Source organism: Saxophila tyrrhenica (assembly GCF_035928015.1).
Source record: "Saxophila tyrrhenica strain CCFEE 5935 chromosome Unknown scaffold_3, whole genome shotgun sequence".
NCBI lineage: Eukaryota > Fungi > Ascomycota > Dothideomycetes > Mycosphaerellales > Extremaceae > Saxophila > Saxophila tyrrhenica.
The window spans coordinates 1,031,949-1,046,978 of NW_027041735.1; the positions used below are offsets into that span (position 1 = coordinate 1,031,949).

General features: G+C 54.0%; 6 protein-coding genes across 6 annotated transcripts; 2 read left to right on the forward strand and 4 right to left on the reverse strand.

Annotated features, from left to right (window-relative positions):
• Positions 1 to 79: 79 nt before the first annotated feature.
• Positions 80 to 1,528, reverse strand: LTR77_002347 (uncharacterized protein; the record flags this gene model as incomplete). Its single annotated transcript, XM_064799606.1, has 3 exons — positions 80 to 1,167; positions 1,227 to 1,427; positions 1,480 to 1,528. 3 exons carry the CDS (start codon positions 1,526 to 1,528, stop codon positions 80 to 82), a joined length of 1,338 nt encoding a protein of 445 aa, XP_064662361.1.
• Positions 1,529 to 2,123: 595 nt separating this feature from the next.
• On the forward strand, positions 2,124 to 3,425 carry LTR77_002348 (uncharacterized protein; the record flags this gene model as incomplete). Its single annotated transcript, XM_064799607.1, has 2 exons — positions 2,124 to 2,280; positions 2,353 to 3,425. The coding sequence occupies 2 exons, from the start codon at positions 2,124 to 2,126 to the stop codon at positions 3,423 to 3,425; spliced, it is 1,230 nt and encodes a 409-aa protein (XP_064662362.1).
• A 240-nt stretch (positions 3,426 to 3,665) lies between these two features.
• LTR77_002349 (uncharacterized protein) lies at positions 3,666 to 6,393 on the reverse strand (the record flags this gene model as incomplete). The annotated part of the gene is made up of 2 exons (XM_064799608.1): positions 3,666 to 6,200; positions 6,256 to 6,393. The coding sequence occupies 2 exons, from the start codon at positions 6,391 to 6,393 to the stop codon at positions 3,666 to 3,668; spliced, it is 2,673 nt and encodes an 890-aa protein (XP_064662363.1).
• A 1,886-nt stretch (positions 6,394 to 8,279) lies between these two features.
• Positions 8,280 to 9,757, reverse strand: LTR77_002350 (uncharacterized protein; the record flags this gene model as incomplete). Its single annotated transcript, XM_064799609.1, has 5 exons — positions 8,280 to 8,370; positions 8,430 to 8,449; positions 8,550 to 8,799; positions 8,849 to 9,255; positions 9,317 to 9,757. The coding sequence occupies 5 exons, from the start codon at positions 9,755 to 9,757 to the stop codon at positions 8,280 to 8,282; spliced, it is 1,209 nt and encodes a 402-aa protein (XP_064662364.1).
• A 179-nt stretch (positions 9,758 to 9,936) lies between these two features.
• Positions 9,937 to 10,503, reverse strand: LTR77_002351 (uncharacterized protein; the record flags this gene model as incomplete). Its single annotated transcript, XM_064799610.1, has 2 exons — positions 9,937 to 10,198; positions 10,391 to 10,503. 2 exons carry the CDS (start codon positions 10,501 to 10,503, stop codon positions 9,937 to 9,939), a joined length of 375 nt encoding a protein of 124 aa, XP_064662365.1.
• A 1,015-nt stretch (positions 10,504 to 11,518) lies between these two features.
• Positions 11,519 to 14,963, forward strand: APL5 (AP-3 complex subunit delta; the record flags this gene model as incomplete). Its single annotated transcript, XM_064799611.1, has 2 exons — positions 11,519 to 11,696; positions 11,737 to 14,963. The coding sequence occupies 2 exons, from the start codon at positions 11,519 to 11,521 to the stop codon at positions 14,961 to 14,963; spliced, it is 3,405 nt and encodes a 1,134-aa protein (XP_064662366.1).
• Positions 14,964 to 15,030: the final 67 nt, after the last annotated feature.

A 15,030-nucleotide genomic window follows, 5' to 3' on the forward strand; every position in this document is an offset into this window, starting at 1 on the left:
TGTCACTCACGCTGCTTAAGTGCAACAGCTACTTCTCAAGCTCGAATTCCGCGCCTGACTGTGCGGTACATTGCAATTGCTACATCCCCCCAAACAGTCCTTCAAAATCCTCACCCGCAATTTTCATGATATCCTGCCCATATACCATCTTCTGCACCTCCGCATCAGCCCACCGATCCGGAACCGGCCCTCCTTTCCCACCCTTCAACGCAGCGAACTGTCGATCCCTCTCCTCCTTATCCGCCCCTTCTCCCAAATGCATACTCCTCCCTGCCGCTGCCGCGAGCTCTACGAGCGCATATGCTCGATCCCTCCTCACTGCCTCATAGACCTTCAAGCCTTTCTCTACTGACTCTGGACTGGTGTCCGGAAGCTTGGAGAGCACAACACCCAGCACAGCGCCGTCTTCAATCGCCTGAGCAGCACCCTGGGCCATGTGCGGGAGCGTAGGATGGCAGGCATCGCCTACCAGAGCGGCGGAATGGTGTGTCCAGAACGGCAGCGGTTCGTGAACGCGGAGTTTCCACTCACAAACCTCCCCATCTGGAACAAGATCGAGCATACGCTTGACCATAGGGCAGAAGTCGGAGTAGACGTCCATCATCTGCGGTTTGCTTCCTCTGGTTGTATAAGTCGCTGAAGGAGCATCGGCGAAATTGAGATCTGGTTGGGCGGTGCTGAGGTTGTAGACCGTTTTGTTTGAAACGGGATAGGCGATGATGTGGCGTTTCTCGCCGATCCACCTCGTCGCTCTCTCTTGATCGAGGAGAGCAAGGAGTTCCGGGTCGCCGGCCATCTGGTCGCGGGTGATCATGATGCGGTAGGCAGCTTGGCCGGAATCGATTATTTTGGCGGAAGTGTTGGTTTCTTTTAGGATTTGATCGCGGACGACGGATTTGACGCCGTCAGCTGCAAGCAACACATCACAATCAACCCGATATGGGTCGCCTGATTTACGAGGAATAGCTTCAAAGGATGGATTTGGACCCCAGGAGTAGACTTGGCCGATTGCTGTGGCGAAGAAGAGGTTGATGGACTTTTCGCGTTTGCAGCCGTTGAGTAAGGAATTGGCCAGAGAGGAGCGGTGGCCGACCATATGCGGGTAGGAGTAGGTGGATCGGACGTAGTTGAGGTCGACATGGCCTAATTCTTCGTCTGTTGAGCCTTCTGTTGATGGTGTTAGCCAGTTGTTGTGGCATTAATTGCAATGTAGGGGAACGACGAACGTCGAATGCTAGTATCTTTAAGATCAACTGCCTCCTTCTCAATCTCCTGCCATACGCCCAGTCTATCCAGTATCCGGGCCATATTCGGAGCGAGCTGGATGCCAGCACCAACAAATCCTAGAGCTGAGGCAGACTCAAAAACGTCAACATGGCGGAAGCCCTGCTTCGCCAATGCCAGAGCTGTGGCCAGTCCACCCATGCCTGGAAACCATCTTAGTCTCTTGTGCAGGAAGGGTAGTGTGGGAGAACGAACCAGCGCCTATGACACATATGTGCAAATCGAGGACCTCTTTCGGCGCCATGATTGAATACTGTTATTTTGTTGGAGTTTTATGATCTGGTGTATCACGATGCTCCCAAGATCTGTCGATGATGCGGAAGGTGAAAGCTAAGTTGTCTGATTGAGAGAGGGATATCAAGGTCGAATCAACTAGCATTGAACAACGATCTGAACGATGAGAGATATCAGGCGGTATATAATGCCGAGACCAACAATGGTATACAGCTGCCGTTCGCCGAAACCGCAATGGAGGTGTTGTCGACCGGTACATTCTCTCGGCCCTCTTCGTCGGCGGAATTGAAGCCGATGGTTCCCCGGGACTTCACCTTCCTCGAGCCTCCTTTTTACTCATTTTCACATGCTGTCGCTCGCCATTGAAATTAGCCAGGCAGCGCGTTGATCCCCAGAAGGCAACCGATCTGTCTGCCTTGCTCGTCTGGACGTTTGCTGCCGCCATTGATGACAGTTGGAGGCTCGACTTCCGGTGCCGCTTGGTCCACAGCCCGGATCTTGCCCCTGTTCGAAAGTACTGGCAATGGATAAGATTGTCCTTCCCTTTGCTCCACCGTCGAGAGGACACCTCTGGCCATACCATCAGCTCGTGTAGGGTCCAGAACATGCACCAAAAATGCGTTGGATGCATCCCAGGCCCAGGCGAGACGAGACGAAACGACCGAGGCTTTTCTGCCTCGGCTTCCATCCCCCAGCTCCCCATATTACCTCCACGACCACCCCGCAAGCATAACCGTCTCCTACAAGCTCTTGAGACCATTGGTAAGAGGCCTTGATTCTCGAGACATCTCATATCCCATTTCCATTTTCTTCTTTCTCTTCCTCAAGCAACAGAAACAACCGCAACAATGCCCCGCCCAACCCTCCGCACCCCCCTCTGCGACCTCCTCAACATCGAATACCCCATCCTCCTCGCCGGCATGGCCCGCACCTCCTCCGGTCCACTCGCAGCCGCCGTCTCCAACGCCGGCGGTATGGGAACAATCGGCGGACTCGGCTACACTCCAACCCAAATGCGCGAGATTATCCACGAGCTCAAAGATAACCTTTCAGACAAGAGTCTGCCATTTGGCGTCGACCTTGCACTACCTCAGGTCGGAGGCAGCGCAAGGAAGACGAACCACGATTACACGCATGGACAGTTGGATGATCTGATCAGTGTGGTGATTGAGGAGGGGACGAAGTTGTTCATTTCTGCTGTTGGTGTGCCGCCGGAACGGATTATTAAGAGACTGCATGAGGCGGGGATTCTGGTGATGAATATGGTTGGGCACCCGAAGCATGCGCATAAGGCGTTGAAGGCGGGTGTGGATATCGTGTGTGCGCAGGGAGGTGAAGGGGGTGGGCATACTGGGGACGTGGCGACGAGCATTCTCATTCCTTCAGTGGTGGACGTTGCGAGGCAGTATACGAGTCCTATGACAGGGAAACCGGCGATGGTGGTCGCAGCGGGCGGGATCTCGAGCGGAAGGTCATTGGCGGCGAGTCTGTCATACGGAGCTGTGGGAGTGTGGGTAGGGACGAGATTCGTGGCGAGCAAGGAAGCGGGATGCAGTCAGATGCACAAGGAGGCGGTTGTCTCGGCGACATTCGAGGACACCATCCGGACGTTGGTTGTTTCTGGACGGCCGTTGAGGGTGCGGATGAACGACTACATCAAGTCGTGGGAGATCGATCGGCCATCGGAGGTTAAGGCGCTGTGCGATAGTGGCGTGGTGCCGATGGCAAAGGACATGGAGGATGAGAGGGATGAGGTCGATATGCCGTTCTTGATGGGGCAGGTGGCGGGTGTGATTCAGAAAATTCAGCCCGCGAGGGAGATTGTCGAGGAGATGGTTCAAGAGTGTGTGGATATGCTGCAGACTCAGCAGAATTACTTGGGCAATGGCAGGAAGAGTCGCTTGTAGTAGGGCTTCTGTAATTGCAAGTATTATCGATGCACATAGAATCTAGTTGAGATTCCAAACTCAACTGAGGGTCTTGCATGGAAAAGTAGAAAGAAGCGTAGGCGTTGAAGGCTCTGAGAAGGTGTTGTAAAAGCGACTGTAATCGACGACAGGGTATATACAAAAGCACGTCGCTAAAACGCCAGACGCTTCAAAACGCAAGCAAAAGATCACACCATCTCCCACCCCTCAAGTCGCTATTCAGTAGCCTCCTGCAACCATCATCCGCGAAACCGGAACATCACATCCAAATCGCCTCACCCTCTGCCTTCCTCTAACTCTCTCCTCCTCAATGTCAGCCGCCTGAACACTGTCTTCAGGATATTCCGAGCTCGCATCACTCGCCACAGTCTCTCCACTCGGCGCACGACGATGGTGGGCAGAATCAGCAAACCGAGACGTCGGTGGGACGATCAGGCCGCTGGGTTTGTAGCACCCCGCCGTGACGCTCCAGCACATGGCGGAGACGCCCAGGTTTTGTTTACTAGGGCGGTAGGTAAGTTGTCGTTTGGTCAGAGTGTCGATGTCGGTCTTGGTGGTGGGGCTAGAAAACGGATGGGATACGGAGGTGTCGGAGTAAGAGGAGATGTCGGTGTCGATTGAAGAGGTGTCAGGGAGGAGGGATGAGCGGTTGGAGTCGATGTTGTCGGCGGTTGTTGTGGAGGTGTAGCTTTCTCGCGGGCTGTTCTCGACGGCGCGGGGGGTAGCAAGGGGACTGAAGCCTTCGCCCAATTGATCATGATCGAGGGTCGGCTCTTCACTTGCGTTGTCAAAGCCGAAGTTGAATCCGTTTAGGTCCTCCGGAGATTGCTGTGCATCGTCGTCGCCAGCATGGAGCGCTGTTTGAGGCCGTACCTCTTCTCCCGCTTCGTTTCCACGGACAAGGCATCCGTTGCCGTAGTCCTCCACCACGATCTCGCAATACGACGACATCTTCCTCGGCTCCAAGGGGAGGCTAGTTCTTCTGCTGTTCCTCCTGTTCAAGCTTCCCACCAGAGACCGCACACCCACTTGCATACTGTTCCGCAACGAGTTCCTTCTCGACAACGCTATGCCATTTCGCGATGGCAGTGCCATCTGATTCAGACTCGCCGACGAGTCCGATCGCGAAACGGTGTTCGACGCAAAGTAGTCCTCAGCGCTGTCGGCTTCGCAGTCAGGATGGATCGAGATCCGAGATGGCGAACGATCGTGGACCGGACGACCTTCAAGCGCAAACAGCGCATCGGGGACTAGTGATGTTCGGCGCATGATGTGTGGCGAGCTTTTCCCCATCGCAGCCTTGGGCGTGGACTGCGGTGATACTGATTCGACCTCTTCAATCTTATCGTTGAGGTCTTCGAAGGTAGGGCAGCCGGTCGTGAGAACGCAAACGGGGTATGACGTGCGGTCAGCGTCTTTGACCTCCGGCGGGCCCTTCATAATGCTAGTGAGCATCTGCAGGACACCGTAGATCAATAGCCACCTGACTTTGCGAGCTTCAGCGAAGTCAAGCTTGGATTCTCGGCGGGTTCGTTCGAAGCGCTGGTACTGCTGGAGCAGTGGACGTCCGCATTGACGTTCATCGAGTGTATTGGTCGCAATCTCCAAAGCTTGGTTTGGTGTGAGTTTGGCATCAGGAGCGGTTTGGTTCTTGCCCAGCTTGAAATTTCGAAGCGCTGTCTGCGAGCTGATGCTGCGCCTTCGAGTCATCGTGGGCTCCAGCGGAAGCAGAGCCAGCGGATGTGGTAGCGGCTCGTAGCCGTGTCGTTCATCGAAGGCCTGCACGTTCTGTATCATGCAGATCCCACCGGTCACTCCTCGATTGGACCTCCAGTCTTGCGAAGATTCTCGATCCACGAGATATTCGTAGAGCGCCTGAAAGTCTTCGTACATCTCCAACCATGGACGCTTGTCCCAGGTGTTGCGGTGCCGAGGAGGGAACCAGCCGAACTTGTCTACGTAGTAGGAATGTAGAAGGCTTCGGAAGTGATCGAGGTGATCTCGCGCCAGCTTCGAAAGCCCCAGGCGGTCTGAGCCAAGCTCTTCTTCCAGAAACCCTCCCAGCGCCTTGACGACACGGTTGATATGTAGGTCCATCTCAAGAGACGCGCGGGTGATGAGCGCGGCCGTAGTCTTGCTCACCCCAGCGAATTCTGGACTCAGGTCCAGACGTGCGTGCATCCCGGAACAATGTGCGAACGCATTGATCCATATGTCTCGAAACCCTGTCTCTTCCGCAAACTTCAAACAAGCCAGAGCATGTTCGGCATTCTCGGCAAAAGCAGTGTAGCCCTGCTCCTCGAGATATGCAGAGAATGATGACCTCAATGCTGTTCCCGGTAGCCATGCTCGCAAGCGTTTCCACAGTGCCGTCAGGGCGCCGCTCAGCTTCTCCCCAACGATCGGCTTTCCCACGGCGTAGGCGATGACGTTTCGAGTGGTGAGGTGGTAGGCAAATGCTTCATCTCGGGAGATTGTTGTCGGCGTAGGAATGAAGAGGTTGTGGTACTTGGGTTGTCTGTAGTCGTCTTCGGGAGTTATTGACAAGGACGATGAGTATCCACTGTCACCGCCATCATCGCTCGGGGACGGAGGAGTGGCATAGTCTTCCTGCAAGCACTGATCTGTCAAGAAGGCACTTCCCAGCCTCTGTATAGCCTCGTAAGGCACCTTCATGCTAGGTCCTCGTTGAGAGCTGCCATGGGCATAGAGGTGCACTTGGCAGTTGGCCTCGTTGGACCACAGCTGGGCGTCCTGCTTTATGCGTTAGCCATGGGCCAACAGAAGCTTCATCATGTCGAGATCTCACCTTTCTTAACCCGTCCCAATCAGCTGTCCTTCGTGAGCGGCCGTCGAATCGTCTGACCTTCGTAGCACCGCCCCGAGCAGGGAGACGAGGTGCATTGTCCAGCGCGGACTGCACCTGTACAGGATTGAACTCGTTCATTGTATTAACATTACAAGTGTCGTTGCGTCCAGCGCTCGATCCACTTCCAAGGTGCCCGGGGAGCAGGTCGCTGTGTTGTAGAAGACGCAAAGCGAGCGGAGTCGGGGGATTCGGGGCAAGGGTGCATCAAGTGCTACGCTTCACCACAGTCGAGTATGCAGGCATTCTCCGAGATGCAGGTGAGGTCAGGGTTTGGGAGTGGAGAAGGACGCGGTGATGTCTCTTCGATTATGCAACCCGGCAGCACAGAGCAAAGGGCACGAACAATGATGCGGAGAGAGTACTGTAGATCTTGCAAGGGTTGGTGAGATCATCATTGGCGTCGACAAACTTCCGCCTATCACGGCCAGATAGAGACGAGGTTGATTGAAAGTGGCTGGCGTGGGCACTGATACCACACGGCTCTGGGTCGCCGGCCAGTGCTGGCGATAAGGCGCGCTCCACGGCAGTGTGGATTGCTGCAGGACTGCAACGGACGAGAACAATATTCCCGGCGGGTCCTTCATGATGGACAAAGACACGAGTGCCAACGGCTGCAGCGCGAAAATGTAGCGTGCATGATGTCGGTCTGCTCGGTGCTGGAGCTCTGTGAAACAGGCACGGTGGAGAGCCGAACGGTGTTTTAGCGCAGCCACGGAAAAGCCAAATACATCGATACTTCCCTCCTCTGCCGCAGCTCAAGATGAGATGCCAACATCATGAGACAGCGCATCGCATCATGGAATGTTGTGCTCATCTACACGTCTAGCGCCTAACAATGCTGTATAGCAGCTTCTGAGGAGACATCGACCTCCCAGTCGTGGACGGACGCAGTGCCCAAGTGCGTTCGTCGGAATGAGAAACAGCATTACCAGCGTTGTTTGCCTCTAATGTCCGCGGAGGACAAGAGGTGCTTGGAGTTGTCGAGGTCTTGGTAATGAAATCCATCCATTCCGAGCACAGAACAGGCCAATGCCCCTCACCAATCTTCTTGAGAATGTGAGTCTTGTTATATCGTCGTCATGACCACTCGAAGGGTTCAGAGAGGTAGGGATCTTGATTGTGGAGAGCTCCAGAAGTATGGCGCCACCGCGATGATCACGATCTCGCTGTCCTTATATGCGTAGATCTCGGCAGCTCCCGAGTAGTCTGCGACGTAGACGACTTCAAGACATTGTCATTCGTCTTCATGCTCTCGAAGGTCTGCTGGGCCTTTGAAGGTCCTGAGTAGTCGTCTTGACTCGACAAGACCTTGAGACCACCTCTACCCGCATCACCAGCTTCTCCGTTGCAACTCCCACAAGCCGCAACTGCAAGAATGCTCTTCAAAAGCTCCACCACAACGTGGGTCCGGCATGGCCACTGCTGCCACGCCGTTCCAGCGACCGAAGATTCACACCCGATTCCGTGGTTTCGACCGAACTCTCATGAGCTTCCGCAGCCCACACCTCCCGGCATGCACTCCGGTGCCGTGGGTCGGTGATGACACGACTCCATGTGGTGCAGGGTATCACAGATAGCCTTGCAGCTCAACACAGATAACCTCACGATCGAGCCGGGAAACCCCTTGCATAGTACGAATGTAGGATCTTGGTAGATGTAACGGCTGTGCATCATGAGTCCACTCGGCGTGTTGTCCGAATACCGCATCGCGAGAATGCATCGTGGTCTCTCGACCGTGGATTGTTTTCTTCTCCGAGAATGTTAGGAATGACACCGCGGCTGACGATGCAATAGCTCAAGTGGTGCTCTTGCCGCTGCTGCTGCGTTACTACAGCTTTCGTACCAGAAGAACACGATCGCTCGGCGACTTCATTAGTTTCATGGCAATGGTACTGCAGAAGAGGCTGCGTTCTGATAATCTCTGCATGCAGTAAGAAAATTTCGACACAGAATTAGCTTCGTCATCATGCTGCGGCCTTGTCGACGTTCCAGCCCTGGTACTCGTTCTCAAGCGACTTTTCCAGTGCATCGAGATATGCCGGCATGCCGCCAGCCCTGGATTGCATGCGTCAGCCGACCTCGTGCCAATACATGAGCACAGAGTGATCGCTTACCAATTCAGCGGCTCGACAACCTAATGCATGAGAAAGAAGGGTCAGCTATGCACGGGACATATAACGAGGTGGGGAACGTCGCTGTCTCGTACCTTGCCCGGTATGTTATTACCTTCGTACAGTCAGCACATCGCTTGGAAGACCATCCCTACCAGGTGAGCACGTACCCTGATACCAGCTTTTCGCCTTTGGGAAAAGCGTAACGTCCCACGCATCTCGCACCCTCTTCCGCCAATCCTCCTCGGTCTCCTTGGTGCACTCGATCCTACCAATGCCATCATCTCTCGCCTTGACGAGGAAGTTGACCAGCCACTCTGCCTGGTGCTGCGTGCAGCTGGGTCCGTTCGCAAATGCTGTGGGAGCTTGAGGTCTGGCAGGAATGTCAGCAAGCGATGACAGCTGAGTCCACGATGACATACCCATAGAGGAAGAACATATTAGGAAACCCGTTGATCGAGATGCCCATCCCCGTCTTCACGCCATCCTTCCAATGCGCAGCAATCGGATTGCCCTCGGTGTTGCGAACATCGATCTGAGATAATGACCCTGACACGGAGTCGAAGCCAGTTGCAAGAACGATCACATCGACCTCAACAAGACCTTCATTCTTCGTCCGGATGCCGCCTTCCTCTACACCCTCTATCGGCGAGGCATTGACGTCGATGATGTCGATATGTGGCTGATCCACGACTTCGTAGAACCGCTGCTCTAGCGACGGCCGCTTGGTCCCCCACGGGTGTGGTGGGTGCTCGGGAGCCAGGAGTTCTCTCTTCTTAGGGTCCTTGATGCGCTTGCGTACGGTATCGCGCCAGAAACTGTAGGCTTCCTGGGTTGAGAGGCAAGTTAGTCTACCAGCGAACGGCCACTTTTCGTTGACCGGTACTTACATCGTTCGCCTCCTGCACGAAAAGCATATCCTTGTACGTATTGAGCCAGTAGTGAAAGCCACCCTCTTCATTCATCAAGCGATGATAGTTCTTCTCTCGCTCCTCGGGCCCATCATCAAACGTGTTTTTGTCCATAAAGTCGTAAGCGAAACCAGCGAATGTATGCTTAGTCTGCTTCATTGCCTCCTCGTACTCTCCACTCTCTTTCTTCCTCTTCTCCTTCTCCGGATCAAGCTTAGATTGGTTCATTGGCAAGCACAGGTTGGGCGTTCTTTGGTAGATGGTCATATGCTTCGTGCTGTCGCCAACCTCCTGGATGACTTGGATACCCGAGGCGCCGGTCCCGATCTGCGCCACTCTTTTACCTTTCAGGTTGACGCCGTACTGCGGCCACACGCCTGTGTGGTAGACTTCGCCCCGGAAGTTGCTCAGACCAGCCATTGGTGGTGTGTACTTTTTGGCTGCGAAGCCGATGCAAGGTAGGAACCATTTACACCATGTCTGGCTGCCTTTCGAGATGTGAGCGAGGAATAAGACCATCAAGTCAGCGCAGGAGAATAGTCGTACCATCTGAGCATTCCACGAGCCACTTCTTCTGCTCTTCGTCAAAGGTGGCCGATTCAACGTTCTTGTTCCATTCTGACCGCGGGTTCAGCATTGTATATTGTGGATTCAATCAGCGGCTCAGGAAAATTCGACAATGACTGACCAAAGTATTTGGAGACCTGCCACTTCTGATCGACATGCTTGAAGTAACGCCTCAGCTCTTGCCATCCGGCGAACCGCTCTCGAAAGGTAAAGTCTTCCCAGAGTTCTTTGTCGAACAGTTGATAGATTGGGGTGTCAGTGTCGACCCGAGCTCCGGGATAGCAGTTCCAATACCTGCAAACAGAAGGGCAAAAGGGTTAGCCAGTGTCTCAGACATGGTAGGGTTTTGCCCATGAGTTTGGTACCAGATGCCACCGAAGTTAGAACCCTTCTCGTACCTGAAGTAATCGATTTCAGCAGATGTCTCGACAGCTGAAACATAGATGAGAGATCTCAAAGAGCCATGTGCGCACGAGTTTGACGTACACTCTTGCCTCAAATCCTTCTTTGAGGAGTCGATGCAGGAGCGTCACAGCCCCAAATCCGGCACCGATGATGAGGCACTCGACCTCGTTGATCTCAAGTCCCGTGGAGCCCATCTTCAAGGATGAGTAGTCGAGCCGTCGCTATGGTCACAGTCGTCCAACCTACACAAGTGACCGCCGACATCGTACTCGTCTGGAGTCTTATGCATGCCTTCTGTTGCGGGGTACAGCATGAGAGATTCAACCTTAGCTCCGTTTCGATGCATGTCCATTCCTCCGCACCGACGATCTGTAAAGGTTAGCCGGGTAGCGAGGCGTACTGTGAGCTGTGAGCGATGACCGTGAGATACTTCGGTACTTGGTGGAGCTTGGAAGCTCAAGAAGCTGCATCCTTTGGAGCTACTCCAAGTAGTGTTTGTGAGTCGCCATCGTGCATAAGCTACCCCACGGGGAGCAGTCGCTCATGCAGGCAGTGGGTTCAAAGGAAAGTGTGTTGCTAAGCTCTTCAGCCGCCTGAGAAGTCCCTGTGATTCGTATTGACGAATGCGTGGTATGGCAGGCAAACTGCTCTTTTGCGCTTACATGTCGATGATATGGCCTTAACGTCCGAGATTTGAGCATCCACGGGCATGAAGAAGACCTCGGGTTTGAGAACGAAGTCCCAGAATTGGGGAAAAGAAAACAGACCTTTTCTGCATAGGATGGCTTAGACAGCCTCCAGTCTTCCCGAGTAGCACGTTGCCGCTGGTAAGAGAGGTAAAATCAGCAGGGATGTAAAGAAACGAAGCGGTACGGTACAATTAGGTGCGATGCGCGCTCAGTATGTTGCATCTCGGCTGCGAAAGTGGAAGTTGCTGCCAACTTAGCGAAACATACATGTACCTACCTTCTCACTGATAAAGCGATATCTCATCTTCTTCTAAGTCTGCACTGCAATAGGTTACCCTGAATGGCGATGCCTCCACGGGCTTCATGGCCTGCCGCAAACAGTGCATCCATGGCGCAGCTCGGCGCCCGTGGGATGTGCTTCGTACACAGCAGCGGATGGTGAAGCTGGGATGGTATTATTGTCGACAGACCTTGAGACCGTGGTTGCAAGGAGTGCCCCAGGTTGTGGGCTCAAGATCCCATGGCGTCGCGAAGGCGTGCAGTCATTTTGGACCCGTCAGAAGATATCACGAAAGTGTTTGGCAGAAAATGTAGCTTGGGATGGGTTGCGTTGGGTATTGCAGGCGTAATGTGTAAGGAAGAAGTGTACCTGAAGTCGAGATGGCGGCGGAACTTCCAAGTCAATGCCAAGACTTCTTGTATGCGCCTTCTAGACCTCATCGATTGATCATTCAGTAGATTCATGGACTCGCGGCCACACTTCTCATCTATGGCAACACTTCAACCTCGAATACGGCCACACAGGATATGATGCATCGATTGGACTCCATACTGGCGTGCGACACCGAGCGCAAGAGTCAGCGGCATCCGGCAAGATGTTCGAGAAGGACATCTACCAGCTCATTCGCGGGCTGCGCGCACACAAGGGCAATGAGCCGCAGTATATACAGGAGAGTCTGAAAGAATGCAGGAAGGAGGTCAGAGGACAAGACATGGACCAGAAGGCTACGGCCTTGCTAAAGCTGGTCTATCTCGAGATGTTCGGGCATGATATGTCATGGGCGTCATTCAACGTCCTGGAGGTCATGTCTTCGCAGAAATACTTACAGAAGAGGGTCGGATACTTGGCAGCTGTGCAGAGCTTTCGACCGGACACAGAGGTGTTGATGTTGGCTGAGAACCTGTTGAAGAAGGACCTCAACTCTCCGGACAAGGCAACAATGAATTTACCACTCACGACTATACCGCATGTCATCAACCCTTCTATGGCCAACTCACTCCTCACGGACCTTCTTCCAAGACTGTCTCATTCCAACCCGACTGTCCGCAAGAAGACCATCGTGACCTTGTATCGCCTGGCTCTGGTCTACCCGGAAACGTTGCGACCCGCCTGGCCTAAGATCAAGGATCGATTGTTGGACGACAACGAGGATCCGAGTGTCACGGCCGCCATCATTAACGTGATATGTGAGCTTGGCTGGAGACGGCCACAAGACTTCCTACCACTTGCGCCTCGCTTGTTCGAACTACTCACGGCGGGTGGCAACAACTGGATGGCCATCAAGATCATCAAGCTGTTCTCGACTCTCATTCCGCTCGAACCTCGGTTAGTGAAGAAGTTGGTGCCTCCGCTTACTACCCTCATCAAGACCACGCCGGCGATGAGCTTGTTGTATGAATGCATCAATGGCATCATCCAAGGCGGGATCATGGAAGCAGCCGACGGCACTACTGAAGGCGACGACATTGCACGACTGTGTGTCAACAAGCTGAGAGCAATGCTTGTAGTCGAAGGAGATCCTAATCTACGATACGTTGCATTACTGGCTTTCGCTAAGATCACAGCCTCTCACGCCGACCTGGTGTCACAACACCAGGACGTGATTCTTGAGTGCATTGACGATGCAGACATCTCCATTAGAACCCGTGCGCTAGATTTGGTGGTGGGCATGGTCAATGCCAACAACTTACAGACCGTGGTCGAGCGTCTACTTCATCAGCTCAAGACAGCCGGCAAAGCAACAGCTTCTGATGAGCCCACAAACGACCGTGGTATGCACGACGGCATCATACCGATGGCGGATGACGATGAGGACGATGCCATGACCAGGATAACGCCCAAAGAGCCAAAGTCGGCTCAAGCGCCGCCATTGCCGGACGACTACCGAACGTCCGTGATCGAGCGGATCCTTGAGATGTGCTCGAAAGATACATACACGAACATGAACGACTTTGAGTGGTACATCGGAGTCCTCGTAGAGTTGGTCAAGCAGTGTCCGATATCTACTGCTACCGGCGATTTTGGCTCTCACTCGGAGACTTCATCCGCGAAAAGCGGCGTCGCTGATGCCATTGGGTTGGAGCTTCTGAATGTCGCCGTCCGTGTCAAAGCAGTGCGTCCAGAAGCGACAGCTGCTGCGCAGTCTCTGCTTGTGCTGGACACCCGTCATCAGCTCTTTCCCACTTCGAATAGCGGCGGGAACGGCGTTCTGGCATCTGCAGCATTCATCGCTGGAGAGTATGCAGATATGCTCACGAATCCGGAAACCATTCTGACCTCCCTACTACATCCTTCCAGCTCCGGCCTGCCGGCCGAAGTGCTCACAAGCTATCTCCAAGCCATTCCGAAGATCTTTGTCAGACTGACAAGCGAGCAGCTAGGTGTATGGGAGCAGTCGACTCAATCGCGTGTAGTCTTGCTTACCGCGCGAATTGTGCACTTTCTCGAGCCACTGACCTTGCACCCGAACCTGGAGGTGCAAGAGCGGGCTGTGGAATACCTTGACTTGATGAGATTGGCTTCTGAAGCTGCGTCAAACCATCAGACAGGTGTCGAGAGTGATGTGCCATTGCTGCTCAGCCAGGCCATACCCATGCTATTCTCAGGAGCAGAACTGAACCCAGTCGCGGCAGCGGCGATACGGAAAGTACCACAGCCTGAGGAGCTCGACCTAGATGCACCGATCAACAGCAGCCTGAACATGATCCTGTCGCAAGCGGAGTACGACACTGACTACGCAGACGACGACAATGAGGTATATCGCCTGTACCATGAGAAGCCGAGTGCGGTCGCCACGAACTATTCACGAGCTGCAGTCGATACCCTTGAGCCTCCCGAAACAAGTCGAACTTCATCATATCAAGACACAAGACCTGAGTTTGACGCAGAAGCGATTGAACGGAAGAAGGCGGAACGACGGGAGCGTTACAAAGACGATCCCTACTACATCGACTCCGAACGGCGTTCGGGGACTTCCACACCTATGCACAACATCCTTCGCAGCGCAAATGGCGAAGAACTCGATGTCGACTCGATACCTGTCATGGAGCTCAAATTTGACAGCCGGGATACGGCATCGGATCCAGAGCGTTCGAGAGCCGCAAAGCCTGTGCGTAAGCCAAAGCGGCATTTTGAGATTGCTGCCGACGAGACGCTTGGCGGAGATGAGCCTTCGTCATCCCTACCAACCGGTGCTTCGAAGCCGCCAATGTCACGAGCGAAGAAGTCGCTACTGGAGGTTGACAGTAGTGGGTTGTCCGCTCTTTCTCTTGCTGAGTCGGCGGATGCTCGGAATGGGGGGACCGCATTGGACTATCAGCGACGGCAAGCCGAGGAAGAGGAGATGGCTAACGCGATGAAAGAAGTAGAGCGGTTGCGGTTGGAGATGCAGCGGGCTCAGGAACGAATACAGCCCCGAGACACAGCTGAAGAGGGTATGGTCGTGAAACGCAAGAAGAAAAAGAAGGCAAGAGTCGAGGCCCTTGACGACCAGCCAGCTCAAGAAGACGCAGTTGGTGGCGAAGGTGCTACCGTCAAAAAGAAGAAAAAGAAGAAGCCAAAGGAAGACGAAGCTCAGGCAAGCACAGAGCAGACCCAAGAAGGACCCGAAGAAGTCGTCCCAGTCAAAGCCAAGCGGAAGAAGAAACGCCAAGTCACCTTTGACGACGACGATGCAGCTGGGTAGACAGCACAGCAATCAAAAGAGTACTTCTACTTCTAATATCATGCCGTTACATGACATCTCACATCTC